The 22,353-nt window shown below is 41.7% G+C and overlaps 1 protein-coding gene across 1 annotated transcript in view; it reads left to right on the top strand.

Moving 5' to 3' along the window:
- LOC117040145 (connector enhancer of kinase suppressor of ras 2-like) overlaps positions 1-22,353 on the top strand; it is a 290,274-nt gene that overhangs the window by 88,634 nt on the left and 179,287 nt on the right. Inside the window, exon 2 of the mRNA XM_033137731.1 lies at positions 8,623-8,786. Within this exon, the coding sequence (XP_032993622.1) occupies positions 8,623-8,786 (164 nt within the window). The remainder of the gene's footprint in view (positions 1-8,622; positions 8,787-22,353) is intronic.

Genomic DNA, 22,353 nt, shown 5'->3' on the forward strand with positions numbered 1-22,353 from the left:
AATCCAAGTGGATGGCCATCACTGCCTCTTGTGGGAGCAAATTCTGCAGTGTGTTGTGTGAAAAAGTACATTCTTTTGTGTTCTCTGAATCTTCCAACATTTTACTTCATTGGATGTCAACAAGCTCTGTCATGCCCCCCCTCACTCAAAGCTGTAACCTTTTCTTGAAGAAGTGTTTCTCCGTCCTCTTGATCATTTTGGTTGCTCTTTTCTGAACTTTTTCAAACTCGACAATACAGTGGTACCTCGGGTTACAAACACTTCAGGTTACAGACTCCACTAACCCGGAAGTAGTACCTCGGGTTAAGAACTTTACCTCAGTATGAGAACAGAAATCGCACGCTGGCGGCAGCGGGAGGCCCCATTAGCTAAAGTGGTACCTCAGGTTAAGAACAGTTTCAGGTTAAGAACGGACCTCTGGAAAGAATTAAGTACATAACCAGAGGTACCACTGTATCCTTTTTGAGGTGAGGTTGCCAGAACTGTACATAGTACTCCAAATGTGGTCGCACCATAGATTTTTATAATGGCATTATGGTACTGTCAGCCCCCCCCCCCCAATTCCTTTCCTAATGATTCCTAATATGGAATTTGCCTTTTTCAAAGCTGCCTCACAAAGGGTTGACATCTTCCTATAGCTGTCCACTGTGACCCCATGGTCTCATTCATACACACGCGCGCACACACGCACACACACACACACACACAAGACCTTGGGGTCATAGTGGACAGCTATAGGAAGAAACAATATACAGTGTGTGTGTGTGTGTGTGTGTGTGTGTGTGTGTGTATGATGTTGAGCAGTTTAATATCATCAGCAAATGTGGCCACATCACTGCGCACCCCAACTTTAGTTAATATATAAACAAGTTAAAAGGGTTTGGTTGAATCTGTCTTTTTTCTTATATATTTATGGATGAACAATTTAGGTTTCTGTTTTATTGTTGTTATTATATTTGGTTTTAATATTTCTTTTCTTACTTTGTTAAGTTGCTTTGATACAGTATCATGTTAGAAGCAACAAGTAAGTGTAATAAACAAGATGAATAAGAACAGAAATACTTAAAATTAAATTTATTTAGGTCATGGCAAGTGTAAGAATATCACTATCTTGGACTGAGGTTTAATTCACCATTTAGGAAAGGTTATGTCTTCCACTTGCATTGATGTTGTGTGAATTTTGCATGTTTTCAGATGATGTAAGATCAAATTTACAAATTTATAAACTGCGAATGCGATAACTGGCTGGACAAAAGGGAGGCATTGTTTCATGAATGGTTGATGGTGAGCTTAATTTAGAATTTGCTTCTCATTCGTAAAGCAAACATTTTTGAAGGCACATTGCAACCTTAACTTGAATGTCAGCAATTGCATCAGATGATAGGCCTGCCAAAACACTGGTGTGATAATGATAAACTCTGGATTTGTGGGGAGGTGCTTTTTTGGACCTCCCATGTCCTTTCAGAAGATAAATGTTTCAGACAGATGTAAAGCATCCTGTTGACATGATCACACACATTCCTGAATTCATTTAATCTCTATGAAGGTCGGTTTTGAAGCAGGTGGTGAAGCTCAGAGAAGTTCTATATTATTTCTTTCTGTTATGGATAGGTTGGTGAAAATCCTAACACAGACTTGTGTGTACACATGCATTGCCTCCATGTGAAATTTTTTGAATATACTCATCTTGAATTTTCTGCACACTAATGCACATCTGCTCTGGTATATATTATTGTAAGATTCAAAATAAGTTCACAAAGACACTCCTTCACTAATACAGAGATTAAGTGAGTTGTTTTTAATGCTTATTTGCTTTATGGCAGCCTCATACCCAGAGTTGCTCAGGAATCTCAGAAACCAAAATATCAGTACAGTTTTGAAAGATTCAATCAGTCATCTTGATTCAAAATGGCACCCAATTGTATTCAAATATAGACTAAAACCTGTTCGTTGATCTCAGGAGCCATCATGCAAAATGTTGTTACAATATTATTATTTACAGCATTGCACCTTTTTTCTCCATGGACCTCAAGGTGGCATACATGGTTCTCTCCCTCCCATTTTCAGATACCATAAGATGTATCCAAATGCATAGCAAAGGAACGGACAACTTTCCAAAATATATAGAGAGTTTAGTGGCCCCTGGGACCTTTTTAATGTGGATGGATGGGATATAAAACTTTTGTGGTAGGTTATAGGATCACACATTGACACTTTGAAACACCATGTGAAGGAAAGGAACTTGTCTGCATTATTTATTTAAAAAGAAATCTTTCATCAGACCCAAGATTAGATAGCTCAGTTGGTATAGCAGGAGACTCTTAATCAGGGTCATGGGTTCCAGCCCTACATTGGGCGAATGATTCCTACATTGCAGGAGGTTGGACTAGATGACTCTCGTGGTCCCTTCTAACTCAACCATTCTATGATTACGATTCTATATTGGTTTATTTGGAGATTATGGGCTTAACTTTTAAAACCCGACTGGTCCATGGCTGAAATTGGAAGGAGATAGATTGATTGACGATCCTAAAACTTTTTTAAATTTGTTGGTTGCCTGTAATGTAGCCAAAGGAGGATATATTAGATAACTGGAAAAGAGGATGAGCAGATTAAGACATGATCCTGGGAGACAAAGAAATTTACATCAGGCTAGAGGGCATAAGATTTGGCAGGTTGGACATGAGTCATCAGCATTAGCGCCTATATCTAGATAGGGATGGCTGGATAGTGAAGATTTAATTGTAAGGGTGAGCAAGCAGAGCAGAACACCTTGACCTTGCCAGATCTTATTTTCCTAATGGTGCAGGACCCCAGGGAATCCGGGGTGCCATGCTGCACCATATAAACTTTAAACACTCTTAGAACTTCATAATCTCTGGCAGGTGCTATGACCTGCCCTTTCTATTTTCTTGTTTCCTAATTTGTTAAAGCCTCACAGATAATGACCAGCCCATTGTGTTTATAGTAGGGATTGGGGAACCTGTCACCCAGCAGCTCTCCCATCTGCCCTAACCAGCAGGGACAATGGTCAGAGTACAACCACATCTGGAGAGCGATAGGATTCCCCATCCCTAGGTAGTGAGAATCTGCTTTCTCCAGTGGCTTCCTAAAGTGTTAAATATGGATGAGTTATCCACTAAGCTGTCCTCACTGGGGATGCCATAGTCCATAATTTGTGCCTAGTTGATTGGCAGTTTATTAAGCTAACATGGTTGGCTATCTTGAGCCATATGTTGGAATTTTTGAGTCAATTGTTTCCTATAGCAAGACTCCTTCCTCCCTGACTACCACCAGAGAAACAAGGTCCCCTCACTTGCCTTCATTACAGTTGCCCAGCTTTTGAGGCAGGATTAAAGCTACAGCAACCAAAGCAGTTTGGGAGGAAATGCACTCTGGGAATCTTACACATATTTTCAGCCTGAGTGATGTTGTATTTCCTCCAGCATCTTTTTTTTTTTTTTAGCCAATTGATGGCGTCTCCCTCCCAGTGAGCACAAGCTACAGGTATGCATAGGAGTTTGAAACTGCAGTTAACGTTCACCCTCCTCTTTCCCCTACATACATCCATACAGTGGGTTCAGGACAAGAAAGCAATACATTTCACAGATAAAAATAGGGCCACTGTGTGCAAGTATCACCCTTGTCCTCATGCCAGATAAGGATCACTTGGGGGCACAGGTGTAGACAATGGGAATCGGTCATAACATTTGAAAACCCAACTTTTATCTGCAGAAGAAAACAACGGGTCACACTAAGTCTTCCTCTGCTCTGGTATCCCCATTGATCCACATAGCTCAGTATTGTCTACACCAGCCTTACTCAACCTAGGGTCCCCAGGTGTTTTTGGCCTACAACTCCCATCATCCCTAGGTAGCAGGATCAGTGGTCAGGGATGATGGGAGTTGTGGGCCAAAAACATCTGGGGAGCCAAGCTTGAGAAAAGCTGGTCTACACTTACTGATGGTTGTCCAGAGTTTCATACAGAGACCTCTCCCAGCCTACTCTGGAGATGTGAGGGATTGAAGCAGAATCTTCTGCATGCATAGTGGTTGCTCTACCACTGAGCTATGGCGCTTCCCAGGATGCAGAGAAGATAGGGCTGGTTGAAAAAGATGAATGCTGCCTGTCTCTAGGACTACTACTGCTGGAGAGTAATTGGAGATTTTTTTTAGGATGGTCTCCTGAGGAGTAAGGAGCCACCAGACAGACGTTTGATGGAAATGCTCATGGTGGCAATATTCCTATGAGTGTATTTAGCTTTATGCTGGAATTGGAATGGAACTCAGAGCTTTACAGCAAGATGGGTTTTTTAAAAAACAAAAACAAAAAACTAACCATGGCATGAGTATAGATATCTGCTAGAGAAGAAGGGCATTGTGCTAAAAACACCACAGAAAAAGATTCATTTTTATCTTCTTCCATTCCATCTCCTCAACTGGCAGTGGCCAAATTACTGGAAGACATCAAATTCATTGGTAATATGGGCCACGATATTCACCATCAAGCATAGGCTTGTGTAGAATGCTATTCAGCTGTGCTTTCTTTTGTATGCACTGTGTACTGTCACATTACAAGACAGCTGGGTTCTTCATCAGTGACTTTCTGTGTTCTTTGCATTGTCACCTGCCATACTGTTTGAACCATTAAGTAAATGTCTTCCAAAAAGGCTCATGCCCTGGGGATCTATGAAAGAGCAGCCTGAGTCATAAAAAATGCCAGTTTTGCTTTTTCATAATAGATGTACCTGGCATAGAGGCATATTTAGATCAACCAGCTACACATAATTTCCTTATCGGAGCACGACACACTTGTTTGGTTTATCCCAGAGCAAGACAAGAACACAGAAGGGGGACTTTGGGGAAAATCCTTCTGAATGCCCCCTCCCCCGATTTAACTGCTGCATTGTTGCATTGTTGTTTAAATATATAACCTTCTTTTCTCTTCCCTCATGTTGCCGTCACATTCAACTGTGTGCCTCTGAGTTTACAGGAACAGTAGTTTGAAGTAGGGTTGTGCACCAGACTTGGCCAAGGCCCAAATCAAATTGTCCGGATTTAGGGATGGGGTGGGGAATATGGGTGTCACTCAGATTGTGAGGGTTGCTGTGGGTTGGGTAGAGCATTAAGCTGGTGTTGGGAGGGGGAAAGAACAAAAGGCAAAGGAACCCAGTTGATGGTTGGCCATGAACACTGTGCTGAGACTGATATCTTTCATGGCCAAGCTATCTTCCAAGCTGTGACCCATCAATAGTTTTGAAAAGTCCAACATTGCTGGTGCAGAGCATCCAAACTATTGTACCCTCCAATACTCCACTGATAACAATGGGGACACTTGTAGCATCCAACCAAGGGCTACTGGCATGCTTCTCTACTGCATCATCACATCTTGCAGAAGCCTTATTCTGTCTGTTGCCTGACATCTTATTTTATCCTTCCTCTACACTATTTTTAAAGCCAAAGGGATGTGTGTATTCTTTGGACTAAAGATATGCTAAGAAAACACAATTGCTCTACAGTAAAAACAGTTCAGAATATACCTCATCAGTAGTGGTATGTAAAATGGCAGGCTATGTACTGCCTTTCAGGGTTGATGCACCTACCATCTGTAGAAATGTGCTATGGTTACTTGATACACCCCTTCGCACTTTCACATAGCCAATGTGTGATTTAAATGCCAGAGAATGGAGTGCTGCATAACCATAAATGGTATGGAGTAAATTATGTGCAAGAGGAGACCTACTGATATTAATGGACCTAAGTTAACAATGTCCATTAATTTCAGTGGGTTGAGCAGGACTAGCATTGGATGCAACCCAATGTGTCCTCTTCTGGGCACCTCATTTTAAGAAGAACTTTGGGGCATGTCCAGAGCAAGAAGAACAGTGGTGAGGGTTCTGGAAGCCAAGTTCCTATAATGAACAGTTGAAAGATCTGGGCAACAGAGAATTAAGGGGAGACTATCATAATAGTATTCAAATAGCTACAAAAATGGATATGTCCTTTGTTGCTTCAGAAGGCAGGGCTAGAACTTGTGGGTGGAAATTGTAGGAAAGCAGATTTTGCTAAATATTCTTCAAATAAGCATAGTTTTGTATGCAACTTTGAGAAATGTGCACATTTTTACAAAGCAATTTCTCCTAACACAATACATTTTTGTATTTTATTTTCTACTGATATATTCATTTTCATTTTTGTAAACTTGTTGTTGTTGTTGTTGGGAAACATCACAAAATTTAAAAAGGTAAAGGTAAAGGACCCCTGACTGTTAAGTCCAGTCGTGAACGACTCTGGGGATGCGGCGTTCATCTCGCTTTACTGGCCGAGGGAGCCTACTGTCTGCAGACAGTTTTTCCAGGTCATGTGGCCAGCATGACTAAGCCGCTTCTGGCAAAACCAGAGCAGCGCACGGAAATGCCGTTTACCTTCCTGCTGGAGCAGTACCTATTTATCTACTTGCACTTTGACGTGCTTTCAAACTGGTGGGTTGGCAGGAGCTGGGACTGAGCAACGGGAGCTCACCCTGTCGCAGGGATTCGAACCGTTGACCTTCTGATCAGCAAGCCCTAGGCTCAGTGGTTTAGACCACAGTGCCACCCACGTCCCTTCACAAAATTTGGATAAGCGAAAATTCCAAAGGATAACTGTGTTTCAGGTCACATATTGTTTTGGAAAGTGTGGATGTGGTTGGTTCACTTTTAAAACACATCCCCACCCTCCATAACTCTAAGCAGGACTTGGTTGGATACAGCTCTAGCTTCATAGCAGCTCAGTGTTGTAGCCAATGGTAGGTAGGCCTATTCAAAGTTTGTGAAAAGCAAAAGTAGGTACGTAACAGAGGCAGGTGTTTACAAGGAACAGAGACCAGAAAATAAAGATGGTTGGACTTTTTGCATTTTCAGCCCTCGCCTTTGTGACATTGTTTACAGAACATTGTTTAAATATATCTCAGAGAAACAGAAGAGAGGGGTGGAGAAGGAACCCAGCAGTAAATGTTTCCCTCTTTTTATTTTCACACCTCTGCTAATTTTCTGTAATGGTAGGAAATAGTAAGAGATGATTTCATTGTAATGGCACGCTAGATTTATTTTCCTCCATAAAAACAGAAACGTGACGCCTATAGTACACAGCCCGTGTCTGGATAATCATAAAAGGAAATGGTAATTATAGAAATGATGCCTGATCCTGAAAGTGTATGGCTGGCACGGCGTGGCCTGATCTCTTCACCGTTGCTTTGCCACAACACAGAGCACTTTACGAAGCGAACGGAGAATCTAAAACAGCAACAACAACAAAAGGCAAAATGTGTCTAAGGGAGTGGGGTGGGGAAGCCACATTTAGAGGCTAGAAAACCAAGGGAAGACATGGTCTGGAAGACATTTGTGTCTGTTTAAATAGCCCTTTGAGAAAGAAAGAAAAATTAAATTCCAGGAGGCGTTGGACAGAATTTTCATTTTATAATTTTAACTGATTTTTTCATTTATTTTCTGTGTATTGAGGATTTTTGCACACTGCTTGGAGAGGATAATAATTAAGTCAATAAATTGTCAAAATAAATCATAATATAGTTAGTTAAATAGAAGCGTTGGAGTGTATGTGTTCCTGAGTTTTATGCTATATTTGCTGCCTTCCATCTTGGAATGGCTACCATGGATCTGTAATGTGTGGGGTTTTTTGTTTGTTTGTTTGTTTGTTTACATCCTAGCCATAGCATTTTGCATCAGCTCATGTCCAAGGGCAGACCCATGGATAGTGCATTGCAATGCTAGCATCTTGGGACAAGTATATTTTATTTTATTTATGTTATCTATTATACACTTACTTCCGGGTTTGCATTGTTTGGGTTCCAAGTTGTTTGAGTACCAAGGTGTTTGAGAACCAAGGTACCACAGTAGTTAGTTCCTAGACCAAGAGGAATTACAGTACTTGAAAAGGGAACTATTTCCCACAGAGGTGAGTGGGGGGAGGAAGTCAGTGTGGGCCTGTACGCCTAGGAGTAAGTTAAGACTTCGTGTCCGCTGTAGTTTTAAATAATGCTCTTCATGTTTAGTTCACCTGAAGTCCCTGGAGTCATCTGGTAAGAAAGGTACAACACATGGGGTTACCAAAAGCAGGAACCACAGAGGCCTGGCAAGCCTTGATTGTGGCCCTATAAAAGGAAATCACTTAAGTCCCAGGTCTTAATCTGGGCCTGCCTCAGATTGAGGTTCCTCACTATTGGATTGGGAAATTGTATAAGATTGTGCCTATAAAACAGATGTGTGAGTGTTGCCCATGTGGGTATGGCATACTCATGCAATGGGAAGCCAAAACTGGCTACAGCTTCTCTGTTGTTTGTGTTTCTCAACTCATGGCCCCATAGGACAAGTCAAGAGAACTGTTTCCCCATGTTCTTAGCCATGGGATACAGCACTTAATTTCACATTAAATGCAATATAAAAGTGCACCAGTGCACAAGGTGTGAAATGATATCATTCCATTTTGTGTTATTTTCTTAAAAGAACATAGGCTTTTATATTCCATCAAGATGAAAACAGTGAGCTGAAGCTGCAATGAGGCAGCAAAGTATGCTACTTCTTTTTTATATTCCTAATCAAGTGCTCCTGTTGCTGTTTGAACCTAGGCCTTGATGACTGCCTTCAACAATACATAAAGAACTTTGAGAGGGAAAAGATCAATGGAGAACAGCTGTTACACATTACTCACCAAGAACTTGAAGAGCTGGGAGTCACTCGAATCGGTCACCAAGAGCTCATCCTGGAAGCAGTGGATCTGCTCTGTGCTTTGGTAAGTGGATCTATTTACTTGGAACGCTATCCGTGTTGATCCATGTTGATCTCTGTGTATCTTTTAAACCAAAGTAAGCAGATCAAGTCATAAGGATGCTTCTGAAGTTCTTACTGTCTGAATTTTGGAGCTTTCATTGTGGTCCAGGGGGTGCCTCAGGGGCCCAGATCTCAGTCCTTGGAGGTAAAATAAATAAAATAGAAGAAGACGTTTAGCAAAACACTTATCCAGGAGATCAAGGCTCAAGGTGCAGCATAATCATATCAAACCAAGGTCAACCATGGGGAATCGGGACCAGTCACATCCAAAAATGATCCTAAAGTCAGGTGAGGCAAGGGGTGTAGCACGGGGGGATGACAGGGCAGCTGTAGCCTCCGGCACACAATTTTTAGGGGTCATGAACCAGGCACCCCACGCAGAGATCCCCATTCTGCCCTGCCTGCCGCTGGGGGTCTCGGCACCAGCCCCCCCCCCACTGAATGGACGCTAAGCTAGCATTGTGGGGATTCATCTGATGAGGGTCACATCATCCCTGTTGATCCTCCTTGATCTCTCAGCAGCTTTACAAACCACTGACCATGGTATTGTCTGAGTTGGGCGTGGGTGGCACTGCTTTGTTTTTGTTCCAGTCCTGTTTGAATGGCCATCTTCACAGGCTGATGCTTGGGGAGTTTTCTTCAGCCCTGTGGAGCTTTCAGAGTGTTGTGGCACAGTGTTGTGTTTCGTCCCCCATCCTGTTTAACGTCTATATGGAACTGCTGAGTAGTTTTGGAGTGACCTGTCAGCAACATGCTGATGTAACACAGCTGTATTTTCCCTTTACATCAGTAGCTGTGGCAGTGGGGGCCTGGCCTTGGTGATGGATAGGAGGAGAGCTTAAACCAGATAAGACTGAGGTGCTCTTAGTGGGTCTCTCCCTAGCATGTTCTGGCATTTCCAATTAATCACCTCTTTGTTCCATCTGGCTGCCCCTTCCTTCCTAGGTTTTCTTAACCCCGGCCACCTCATGGCCTCCACGGCTGGCATCAACACTGATTTCTGGTGAGATCTTGCCAGATATCAGCACCAATGTTGGCACTGATGTGGGCGCAGTGATGGCAGGGTGTGGTTGCATTTTGCCTCAAGCGGCAAAATAGAACACTCTAGCCCTGATAGCAGGTTGGACAATTTGTGCACTTGGCTTTCTAAGCTGTATGGCAACAGCTCTTCAGGATCTCTAGCAGAGATTATGTTCCCCATCAACTGCTGCCACCTCCTCTTTTCTTTTTAAGTGGAAATGCCAGTTACTTGCTAGGGAACCACACACTGCCAGCACCACTGTATTATCTGGATTAAGCTCTCATCCAGTTCTTTACCAAGGTCAGACGCCCACTGCCACAGCTGCAGATGCAATGGAGAAATAGAGCCGTGCTGCATTAGCATATTGCTGACAGCTGACTCCAAAACTCCGGACAGCACCACTCAGTGGTTTCATGCATGTGTTCATAGAATCATAGAATTGCACAGTGGTAGGGACCAGAGGGTTATCTAGTTCAACCCTCTGCAATGCAGGAGTCTCAGCTAAAGCATACATGACAGGTGGCCACCCAACCTCTGCTTAATAAAAAACCCAGACCAAACCTCCACCACCTCTTGTGGGAGTCTGTTCTGTGGGGATAACCAGCATCTGGGACAGCCAGTAATTCTGGAGTGCCTGCTCCCACTGGCCGTGAAAGGGTCTGCTGGTTATGAACCTGAAGGTCGTGAGATTGTTGTTGGAGTTCTGAAGGTTTCTGAAGGTTTCCTTGGAGTCACGAAGGCTCCTCTGGAGTTACGAAGGCTTGAAGTTCCAAAAAGGAAAGAATAGAAGCGGTGGCCAAAACTAAGAAGGCGGCCAAACAAAACTTTAGAAATAAAATGAAGTAAGAGACTGCAGTCAATGGTGGAGTTGCAAGTTCCCAGCTACTGCTCTGTGCGTCTTAGTTTTCCTTTCGCTTTCTCTCTCTCTTGGCTTGTCTTGCACGGCTGTTCTCTCTTGGCTTGTCTCGCATACTCTACACACACGCTACAGAGAGTAGGGGCTATTTATTAGTAAACTGAATAACGTCATAACATTATCAACAACCAATCACAACGCTGTATCTAGGTGAGTTTCTGGGCGGGAAACTCCTTACTGACCGTTACTGAGGCTGTTTTTGGCACGCTTTGCCTTAAGCGCGGAGGGATCCAGGCAGCAAACCTCTGCCAGATCTCCTTGCCTTCCGTGCAATGCGCGGAAGGTTACCTTGAAGCGGACAGGTGCAGGAGCACCTTAAAATGTATTCCCACACTGTTCCACTGTCAAACAGCTCACCCAACTCAGACATACATTCCAGAAAAATGCTATGCTTGAAAGATCAAAGCTGCTGAAAAATCAAAGAGAATCAACAGGGAGTTGTGTCTTCTGGGATAAAATGGTCCCCATAGTAAGAAATGCTGCCCACTGGTGCTTGGACAGCAGATGTTATTTCTTGGGTCAGATTTGACCCAAGAACTCACAATTGCTGACCTCTTTCCCCTTTCTCTGCCCTGCACCATGTAATATTTCATGAAGCTATGAAATACCATTGAAACTATGAAATGCCTTTGGAGTAGAACTTAAGATTCTGTTCATGAAAACTCCATAATCTTTCTCTCTGTGTATATTTATGAGCCAAAAGAGCAATTGGCAGCTCTTATCAAAGAGTTGCTCTTTCTAGATGACTTTGACCTTGTAGCTCACTCCAAGTAAAGGCTAGAGATAATGATATCTCATTTGCTTCTGTCTTTCCAAGCTCTGACTTGACAATTAGCATTGGGGGGGGGGGCAATGCAGTGTAATGGCAAACATAAAATCTTATTATGAACTAGGTGCCAGTTTTACTAAATAGTGAAATGAAAAATACATTGATAAGACCTGGTGTTTTGTTTTTGTATTTTGGTTCTGCAATGCACTGCATGCAGACATTCAATCCTTTAACACAATCTGTAATGCACTGTGTACATTTGCTATTGTTATTGTTATGCTATTGTTATTGTTATGCTATTGTTATTGTTATGATTGTTGTCATTATTTCCCCATGAATTTGTGCTGGTGTAATAGGAACCTAAAACCATTTGACAAGGATTTGCAGAAAAGGACCATAAATCAGTGGTAGAAAATAAGAGCATAAGAAGGGCCTGCTGAATCAGGCCAATGGTCCATCCAGTCTAGCATCCTGTTCTCACAGTTGCCAACCAGATGCCTATGGGAAACCCACAAATGAGACTTGAGCACAATAGCACTCTGCCCACCTGTGAGTATTCAGAGGTGCACTGTCTCTGGCTGTGGAGAAAGAACATAGCTATTGTGGCTAGTAGCCATTGATACCCTTATCCTCCATGAATTTGTCTAAAACACTTTTAAAGCATTCAAAGTTGATGATCATCACTGGCTCCTGTAGGACTGAATTCCATAGTTTCACTTTACATTGTGTGAAGTACGATCTTGCATTTGCTATGACTCTTCCAGCCTCCAGTTATATTTGGATGGCTTCTAAGTTCTGGTATTATCATGAGGTGGGGGGGGGTGCATTTTGACTCCCATCTCTTCTCCACTTCATTTTGCACTAATTCACCAGTGAAAAGGCAGCAGTGTCATTATAGTTTGCCTTGCAAGTATATTTGGACTAGTGCACATTGAAGATAAAGCTTCTTCCCTCTCTTTCTGTCTTCTCTCCCTTTTACATCCCAATTTCTTCCTAAAAGCACTCCACATTTTCTGCATCCCAGACTGCTAAAAGATTTTATACAGCTAAACCTTTGTATGGCTGTGTGCAGTAAGGCTCTCTTCATGCTAAAAGCATTGCTCTTGACAGCAGTGACATTTTCTCCCATTTTGCTTGTGTAGTCTTTGATTTGCACATATTGCAGAATGTATTTTTTAATTTCTGTAATCACGTTTCACTCTGATATAAACCACTTTGTACACACACTGAATTGTGTCATTGCTTTTCTCTTTTTGCTTCAGAGTCATGGGAAAAATAGAAATGCATACAACTTAGAATAATAATATTTTGGTTTTGGTGGTGGTAGTAAGGAATACACTGTTCTGTTTGTAAACACCTGGGTGTTCATTTTGTTTCAGGGCTCACTGCTAAGTTCTAAAGTGGCTAGAACTTTGGTGTGATTAAACCTAATGCAAGCTTTTGTACTTCATTACACTGCTGTTTATTGGCTGACATAAAGCTTGATTACTGTCCATTGGTGCATATCCAAATTAATTTACTGAGTCCACATTGCCAGATGTGCTCTGACTCATACACAGCCCAGCGTTTCAATATCACTGGATTAGTTATCCTTTATTCTTCCCAAGCCTGCCCTCACTGTCTGCTACGTGCAGTCTATAAGGAGAAAGCTACTAAAAGAGCAGCCTAGTTTTGGAGAGGGGGAGTTACAAAATAAAAATTTAAGCACATTTTAAATGTTAGCCGCTTAATGCCTTGATTGGAGCAGCTTCAGATGTTTGCACGTAAGGTGTGCATGTTATATACCATGGTTATTTTTACCATTACAAAAGGGCCACTGATGCTCCCTAGAAGTTTCTGTCAGGTGCACCATTTCAACCACTAAGGTCCAGAACACTTTGTATTCTCTTTATATTAAATGGGAACATGCATTGGCTCTGATAAAACTCCCACTGAAATGAAGGGGAGTGGGGTTCATGGCTGGTGGCAGTGCCTGGTGAGTCAGTGCCAGAGCTTGGCAGAGTCTGACAGATGTTGGGCCTCATTAAGCAACCCACCCAGAGTGCCACTCTCTCGGTTCTTGCTTTACATATAAGTGTATAGGAGAAATTTGCTTTGTTTTGTGCTTCCACTCATTTTTATTATTAAAGACCTCATTCATTTTGTTCTTCATTCATTAAGATCACACTGGCTTTGTTATTCATTTGTTACATTCCCATTCATTATGTTACTCATATTCATTTCCCAAGACCCTCTTCTTTTATTTTTGTTTGGCTTCTTTCTAGCACATGTAGTGGCAGAAGCATTGATTTGGGTGTCCACTCGCCTCTTGTTTCCTACAGTTTTATTTTCCCAGAATGGCCCAGACATTTCTTCATTGTGAAACATTGTGGTTGGGGAAGTAGCAGCCATCACCCCCTCAAAATGACTCCTGTTAGTGTTTGCCCTGTTTTTCATAGAATGTCCCAGAACAAGATCTTGTCATTCCAGGAATAAAATGTTGTCGGCTAAGAAGCATGAAAATCAGCTCTGCTGCAACCAGAAAATGTTATATTCCCCCACTCCGCTAGTGGCAAATGGGATGGCATTCTTTTTTTAATTAAAAAAGTGTACCTGTTCATCCTGGTGTTCATTACTCATGAAAAATGAACATTGAACTGAATGGGTCACAACAAATAATGCCTCCGTCTTATCTGGTTTAGCTTCCAGTGCTTATAAGGATGGGGTAGAAACTGATTTTTGTTTGCATTTTAATGAGAAACTGACCAATTTGCACTTTTCAGTGTGGTCCAAAACACAGCTTCCCTTCAAATTTTGCACTTCTCCAGATTTGCAATGTGTTTCCAAACAATATGTTTAAAAATGTTTATATTAGGGTATTGTAATTCTGTTTAAATTGTGCTAGTCATTTGTAAATGACAGCAATGGAAACAAAAATAGTATAGACAGTTCATCTTCACTTTTAAAGTGAGCAGCTGTGACAAGCATGGCAGGCATTGCATTAATGTTGTTGCTACTATTTTTTGAGAAAATGTTCAACATCAACACCCGTTATAAGAAAACGCTGTATGTGAGTGATTTTAATCACATTTGCACACAGGGATCTGTCATTTTATATGACAGGAATAAGTCAGGCATGCAGATTCTGCATTTGAGTTATGAGATGGGATGCAATGCAATTAAAAATAAGGTAATCCAAAAGTTAACAAATAGAAAGGAGGCATCACCAAAGACTTTTCTTTCTTTTCTTTTCTTTAATAAGAATTTATTGGATTTTAACAATAAAACACACACAAAATACAAACACTACAAAAACTACAAAACAATACAAAAATACAAAAAAAAAAACAACAACTTACAGACACTTATATATCCTTATCCTCTTTATAATCATTATTTTGGGACTTCCTCACATCCTCTCTTCTGTGTTCATTTCTAATCTTCTTTAGTAACTTTGTAACATTGTAAAATCTTCTTTCTCACAACTTACCTTAATCTTACAAATCAAATCAACATATACCTAAAATCTTATTTCTAATAAAATAAACATTATATAACTCAATCTTCTTATATCCTCTCTTAAATTAACTTCTAATTACTACAGCCTAAATCTCTTCTGATTCCATTTTTTAATTATTATTCACATCCTTTCATATAATTATACATTTCTTCCCATTCTCTTACACCGTTTTTCCCTTCTGGCTCCGGAATTTCATGGTCAGCTATTTATATTTCCCCTTTAAAAAATCTACCTTCACCCCATACCTTTCCTAGCCATTCTAACCCTTCCTTCTTTCCTTCCCCTCCCCCACAGCTCCCCCCCCCAAAGTCCAGTCTTTCCAGCTCCTTCATCTTCTTTTGCAATTTCCCACGTGCCAAATTCTAAACTTGACATTCTGAATTGCTTCTTGCTCTTTTCCAGGTTGTATCTTGCTTCTTGATAGGCAACTATTCTGAAATAGCCATAAAGTATCTCTTCTTCATTCTCTGTTACATGTTGCATTTTCCTTTGTTGCTGTACTTGAACTCTTTGTCTCTCACACCAAGAGCTCTCTAACCTGTCCAGTTTGTGGGCTCCCAGCCTCTCACACTTAAAGAGCCTTTCTTGTTTTCCTAATTGCACATCCTTGTAGTCCACCTCTTCTTCAGTAATTTTACACAGTTCTGCAACCTTAAAGACTTTTCTTTCCTTGAACACTATTTGCTTTAGGATGTACATATCTTACTCATCTGTACAAAAAAACTTGCACATTGATCCTCTTGCAAAAATCGTTTCCAGGTGCTCGATTGCAAAAAGCCCTATAGGGATTGTACCCCAGAGCACTTCTTGTTTCATGCTGGTGTTTAGGAAATGGAAGCATTTGTTCATCAATATGAAAGACCATTCAAAAAAATGCAAAATGATAACCTGATACCAGCTCCCTCAAATTTGGATATAGCACCTAGGAATTTGCCCAACCCACGTCTTGGGGGAGCCATTCTATATCTGAAAAAGGATAAAAGCAAATATTACCCAGGTACAAGATTCTAAAGAGCCACAATACAAGCCATTGAGCCCCACACCTGTGCCTACAGTTGTTCCTTTGACAGTGATGGTATGAGTTTTCCAACACACTTCTGCTCTCTTGAATGCATCTCTCTGAAGTGAGAGCCTTCAAACAGCCCCCAAACACTGAAAGGCACACAACATGTTTCAATATTCTTCTGTTTAAAAATGTAAATTTTATTTTTATGTTGTTTTATTATAAACAAACACAGAGTGCTCATCCTTTCAAGCCTTTTCTTTCTCAGAACTACACAGTGTCAGGAAATGACAGATGGAAGCACTTCTTATATTGCTTTTCAGTCGGTTTGCTTCTTTAGTTCATCAAAACCAGCTAAGGAAAGAGTGTGTTTTACTTCTCTTGAGAAGGAAATAATCTTGGAGCACAAATCCCACGTTTATGTCTGGATCCCACTGAGTTCATTTACTTCCAGGAAAATAGAATCCTAAGGCTGCCATCCTATAGGTTGAACTCAATGGAACTTAATTCTGAAAAAAAAAAGCCTGGGATTATGCTGTTAGGTTTTAGCCCTATGCACACTTACCTGGGAGGGAGTATGTTTAATTGAATTCAACGGGATATATTTCTGAGTTAACATGTACAGGATGTACAGCCTTCAATTGTTTATTTCTAGTTTCATTTATTATTGCATTTATATTGCACCTTTCTGTGAAGAGCTCAAGGTGACATACATGGTCCTTCCCCCGCCTCATTTTATCAGCACAGCAACCCTGTGGGGTAGGTTAGACTGAGAGTTGGTGATTGGCCCAATGTCACTCAGTGAGCTTCTTGGCTGAGTGAGGATTTGAACATTGGCCTCCAAATCCTAGTCCAACATCCTAATCGCTACAGTTTACTAGCTCTCCTGTTAAATCCTGTTTCATTTTTTCCCCCTTAAAGGAAATCCAGTAGTTACAGTATTTCAAATTTTTGCTCTATTTGTCTTCACATATTCCTTGCTGTAACAACTTTCTTTTTATTTTTATTTTTTAATATTGCTGGCTTCCCTAGGGGAATTAAAATAGCAAGATATTTGGTTTTGCTACCATTATTTCTCATTTGAATGGATGTGCCCAATTAAGTCATTTTTGCATCATTTAAGCCTGATAAATGTCACTTTATGATAAATAGGCTAATAAAGTATGTTCATGTTTCACTTACAATGGATAAGGATTACTGGTGTGTTCTGGTTTGTGGCCTCCCCTGCAGATATCTAGAAGTCTCATGAATTTGTCCAGAGGAAAGCGGGGGGGGGGGGGGTGTGTGATGACAAGATGCCCAGTTTATGATCATAGATTTGAGGAAGAGGACAATCAAGCCTTCTGAGCATAGTTGCTGCTCAGTGCTGTGAGCTTTGGTGGAACATAACATCCCACCAATGATATCCCCTTATTTGGGACAGTCCCTTTCTTCAGGGAAGTGGTTGACATGAGGATAACTACCGGTATTTTTATTTTATGCTTCAAAGTAACTTCCATCCAATTTCAAAACACGAGCCACTATTAAGCTGAGGTGTGTACATTTGAGACGGCTGTAGCATATGTGCAAATGGCAGCTCATGGGCATATAACAGTTTTATTGGATAGGAGTTTTGGGGGGCTGCAAACACAAGGAAACAAGTAATGTATGTAATGTTAAGGCATCCCCACTGTCTCCCCAGTATGTGCAGCAACACACATATGCAACTTGAAACAAGGGGGCGGTGGAGTACAGGGCTGGCCCACCCATGAGGCAAGGCAAGGCGACCACCTCAGGCAGCAGGATCCTCAGAAGCAGAAGATCCCGTCTCCAATAAATGCATCGCCTGCTGCTGTCGCTGCAATGCCATCAATACCTGTGTTGCACTCCTTGGAGGCTGGATCTGTTGCCTCCTTGTCAGCCTCCTTGTCAGTCAGTGTTTGATTTCACCACTTCGTTCCCATTGTAGATCTTCACTCTCCCCTTATTTCCAGTGGTGGTGCATTTCGTGGTCCACCTCAGGTGCTAAATCATTTTGGGCCAGCCCAGGGTGGATGGACTGACTGTGTTAAGCCCATCATGTGTACTTAGCCTCAGAATGAAATATAAAAGAGAACTCATGGAAATACAGAACAGGGCCATATCATCTTTGTATTCTGCACAGCCGCTGCTGCTTCTGTCCTGCCTGTAGGCTGTGCCAGCTTTCCATAATTTAGAGCAGCCCTGGGTTTTTTGTTTACAGTTGTGCATGTTCAGCCTGCTAGGCTAATATTTGATGCAAAATACATTTAAAGCTGCCTCTCTTGCATTCCCTACAAGCTTTGCATTACAGAAACTCAGCAGCTGCTCAGAATCTAATGCGGTGTCTTTGAAGTCAGCAGTATCTTTTATTAAAATGAATACTCTTTAATATAATCAATGCTGCCCCAGTGAATATTCTAATGTAGTAATAAGGAAGTACAAGAACACCAGGGGGCTGCCCTTTGATCTGAGGGTATTCCTCAGGTATGCTATAGCATGTTGGACTAGGAGCTGAGTGTCCAGGGTTCAAATCCTCACTCAGCTAGGAAGTAATTTGACAACTTTGGGGCAGTTGCTGTCTCTCAGCCTAACGTGTGTTTTTATTTAAGGCATTTATATATTGCTTAACCACGAGTGTTTCTAAGCCATGCATGTAAAATACAGAGAATAAAACTTCCTTTCTTTTTTAAGTCATAAGACAGTACATGAACACTACCTTACAATTCCCGCAGGAATAAGAAAGTCTTTTTCATGTGTCTGAAGTTCAACAACAGAATGTGCCAGTGTGATCTCAGTTGAGAGAGAGTTATATGTCTCTTAGGCTGCATGCCTGAGCCATGGGTGACCACCAACAGAGACTCCCCCAAAGATCTAAGTGATCAAGCAGGAATTTAAGGGATCAAGAGGCCCACGTTGTTTAGGTCCTTGTAAATTGATACAAGAGCCTTGAACCTGCCCCTATAACATATGTGTGACTAGTGCATGTTTTCAAGCTGGCGTTAATCTGTCACTGTTAGCAGTCCAACCACAGTATTTTGCACCAGCTGGACAAAGTGCAAGAGTAGCCCCACACAGAGCTCATTGCAACCATCAAGTGTTGAGCATGACTAATGCATGAATCACTTACCTCACCAGCTTTCTCTGAGGTTAAAATGGGGAGGAGAGACTCATGCCCACCACCTTGAGTTGTATCTCCACTGGAAACTTGAGTTGAGGCACAGCACATGGAAAAGTTTACTCCTTGATTGTCCAAACAAAGTCCTTCCCCTGCAATTAGACTTTCAATGTGCCCTTTAGGTGGATATGATTCATTGTCCTAATAATAATAATAATAATACTAATAATAATAATAATAATAATATTTTATTTATACCCCGCCCTTCCCAGCCAAAAACCGGGCTCAGGGCGGCTAACACTAATTAAAATCACAGCAAAAACATAAAAACAATCAATTTAAAATACAGATTAAAATACAAATTTAAAAATGCAAAATTAAAACTGCAGTCTCATTTGCAAATAGCCCACCAATAAAAGAATGAAGCATAACTATCAAGCAGAAACCAACCCAAAGGCCAGGTGGAACAGCTCTGTCTTGCAGGCCCTGCAGAAAGATGCCAAATTCCGCAGGGCATTAGTCTCTTGTGATAGACTGTTCCACCAAGTCGGTGCCAATACCGAGAAAGCCCTGGCCCTAGTTGAGGCCAACCTAGCATCTTTGTTGCTCGGGACCTCCAAAAGATTATTATTTGTGGACCTTAAGGTCCTACACGGGACATACCATTAGGACATACCTAATAAAGGACAGAGCCACTAACATATATGTAATAGACCAGACCAGCCTTCCCCAATATTGTAGCTTCTATGTGTTTTGGACACATAGCCCCTGGGCAGCATGCCTGAAGGCTGGGGATGGTGTAGTCCCAAGAACAGCTGGAGGGCACCAGGTTGGCGAAGGCTGAGCAAGGCAACAGTTTATGCCATTGCATTTGAAGTGTTCTGCAAAACCTCTGACATCACTCACTCAGTGGAAGCTCAACATAAATAGAGCTTTAGAAATCAGTACAATGAGAGCTGCCCTGTAGTAGCTCTAGCAGTCAACATAATAGTAATTCCACTAGACACTCTCCCTGCAAAATTATAAGTTAAATTACATGGAAGTGGGTTTCTGTGATAAGACATTGTGAAAATTAGGTCATGTTGGGTTCAATTGCCTCTTACTCAGATATCTCACTCTCTTGCCCACGGAGTATGTGATTATCATCATTACCCAATTAAAAACACTGCTGTGGAGTGACAAGACTGGCAAGGCATGAATAACACCTGACATGGGGGATTCCTTGAGCAGACTTTTTCCTGCTTATTAGACTTTCCCCCGTACATCTCATTTAACACTGTGAGAGCTGGCATATTAACATTATCATCATCATCATATATTTTGCTTTAACAAAAAATCACTGCTTGCCATGCCTGGACATCTGTCTCCAGATCCTGGCTTTTAGAAAATGATCCAGTATTTTCGACACTGACTGGCAGTGGCTCTTCAGAGTTCCAGAGAGGAGCATTCCTAGCACTGCCTTGAAATGCCACTGGTTGAACACGAGACCTTCTGCATGCAAAGCACATCTTCCACCACATTGCTACAGTCAGAAACAATTCTCCTCCCACAAGCCATAGCTGTTTTGACAAAGGGAATGCATGGCCATTATTAGAATATACCCTTGAATCTTGTATATTTTATGCACTTAGTGGCTGGCCAGCTGAAATTGCACAAATTAAATGCACGCCGGGTAGAGAGCTTAAAAGCTCTTTCCACGCTGGATTTTCCTTGTTTACTAGGCTCTAGGAAGCTTCCATGAGAGCCTCTCAGGACTCAGTAAGCATGGCAGAAAGCTTAAAAGCTCTCTGCTTTGCATGGGTGTCAAGGCCCTCTTTGTGCACCAGCTTCGGAAAGGTAGGGATGGTCATGTGGGTGTGGTTCCAGGGTTGTTCTGACTGTACGCAATTTCAGCTTCACATGCAATTGCCTGGAATGTAATCTCCATGCAAGATGGGAATTGTAACTGTGATGGGTAAACTACAATTCCCAGGATTCTTTGAGTGGAAGCTTCATGCTTTAAATGCATGGTGTGTATGCATCCATTGTTACAGTGTGGATTGCTACTACTCATGATTCCGTTCCCTCCTTCCAACAGTCTGTTAGCCTTGTGTGGCCACTGGGCATCCTCAGTCCGCACGGGCCTATTTTGGGTCATCTCTCCCCAGCATTAGGATTCTCCCACCTCAAAAATAGTTTTTACTTCTGCAAATCTTGGAGTTACCCAAGCCTTTTAATGCCTCTCTCTTGTAAATTAATGATGTCATATTAGACACATATACAGTGATACCTTGGTTTACAACCATAATCCGTTCCGGAGGTCTGTTCATAAACCAAAACAGGTTGTAACCCAAGGCGCGCTTTCGCCAATTGGGCCTCCCAAAAAATTTGTTCGTAATCCAAGAAAAAAGGGGGGGGGGGGTTTATAATACAAAAAAAGTTCACAAACTGGGACACACACTTCCGGTTTTGACATGTCTGTAATCCAAAACCTATGCAAACCAGACTGTTCGCAAACCAAGGTACCACTGTACTGTTTGTTTGTTTGTTTGTTTGTTTGTTTGTTTGTTTATGCATGCATGCATGCATTTATATCCCACCTTTTTTCCTCCAAGGAGCCCATGATGGTGTTGACTGGCCCAAGATCACCCATTGAGCATCATGGCTGAGTAGAGATGTAGAGCCTGGTCTCCCAGGTCCTAGTTCCCAGCTCTGTAGCCACTACACTACATTGTCTCTCATTAGGAAGAAACAAAACAGTGTGCATTTGGGTGATTGTGATCAGAACCATGCATGCATACAAATCAGTCATTTCACATGATAGGGATAAATCAGGTATGCAGATTGTGCATTGAATTCATGAAATGGTCTACAAATGATATAAAAATGGGAATGCAATTCAAAAGTTGAACAAGTAGGTGTGCTTGTCATGCTGTCTGTGGGTGGATGCCAAAGGTGTTCATTTTCTAGGGTCCCTAAAGAGACCCATAGACAAAGTGAATTCTGCAATATGCAAGCATGCTTATCTTTGCCTTGTGTTTTTCCTCTCTATTTCTGTGATGGGAACATACAGTTCCCAAAGAATCATGGGAACTGCATTTTGTTAATAGTGCTGGGAATTGTAGTTCTGAAAGGGGCGTGCTACAGTTCCCAGGATGCTTTTTTAAGGAAGCCAGGCACTTTGAATGTGCCTTTAATGTGTGGGGCCTAAACATCCTTTGTCCAGT

Source organism: Lacerta agilis, chromosome Z (assembly GCF_009819535.1).
Source record: "Lacerta agilis isolate rLacAgi1 chromosome Z, rLacAgi1.pri, whole genome shotgun sequence".
Lineage (NCBI taxonomy): Eukaryota > Metazoa > Chordata > Lepidosauria > Squamata > Lacertidae > Lacerta > Lacerta agilis.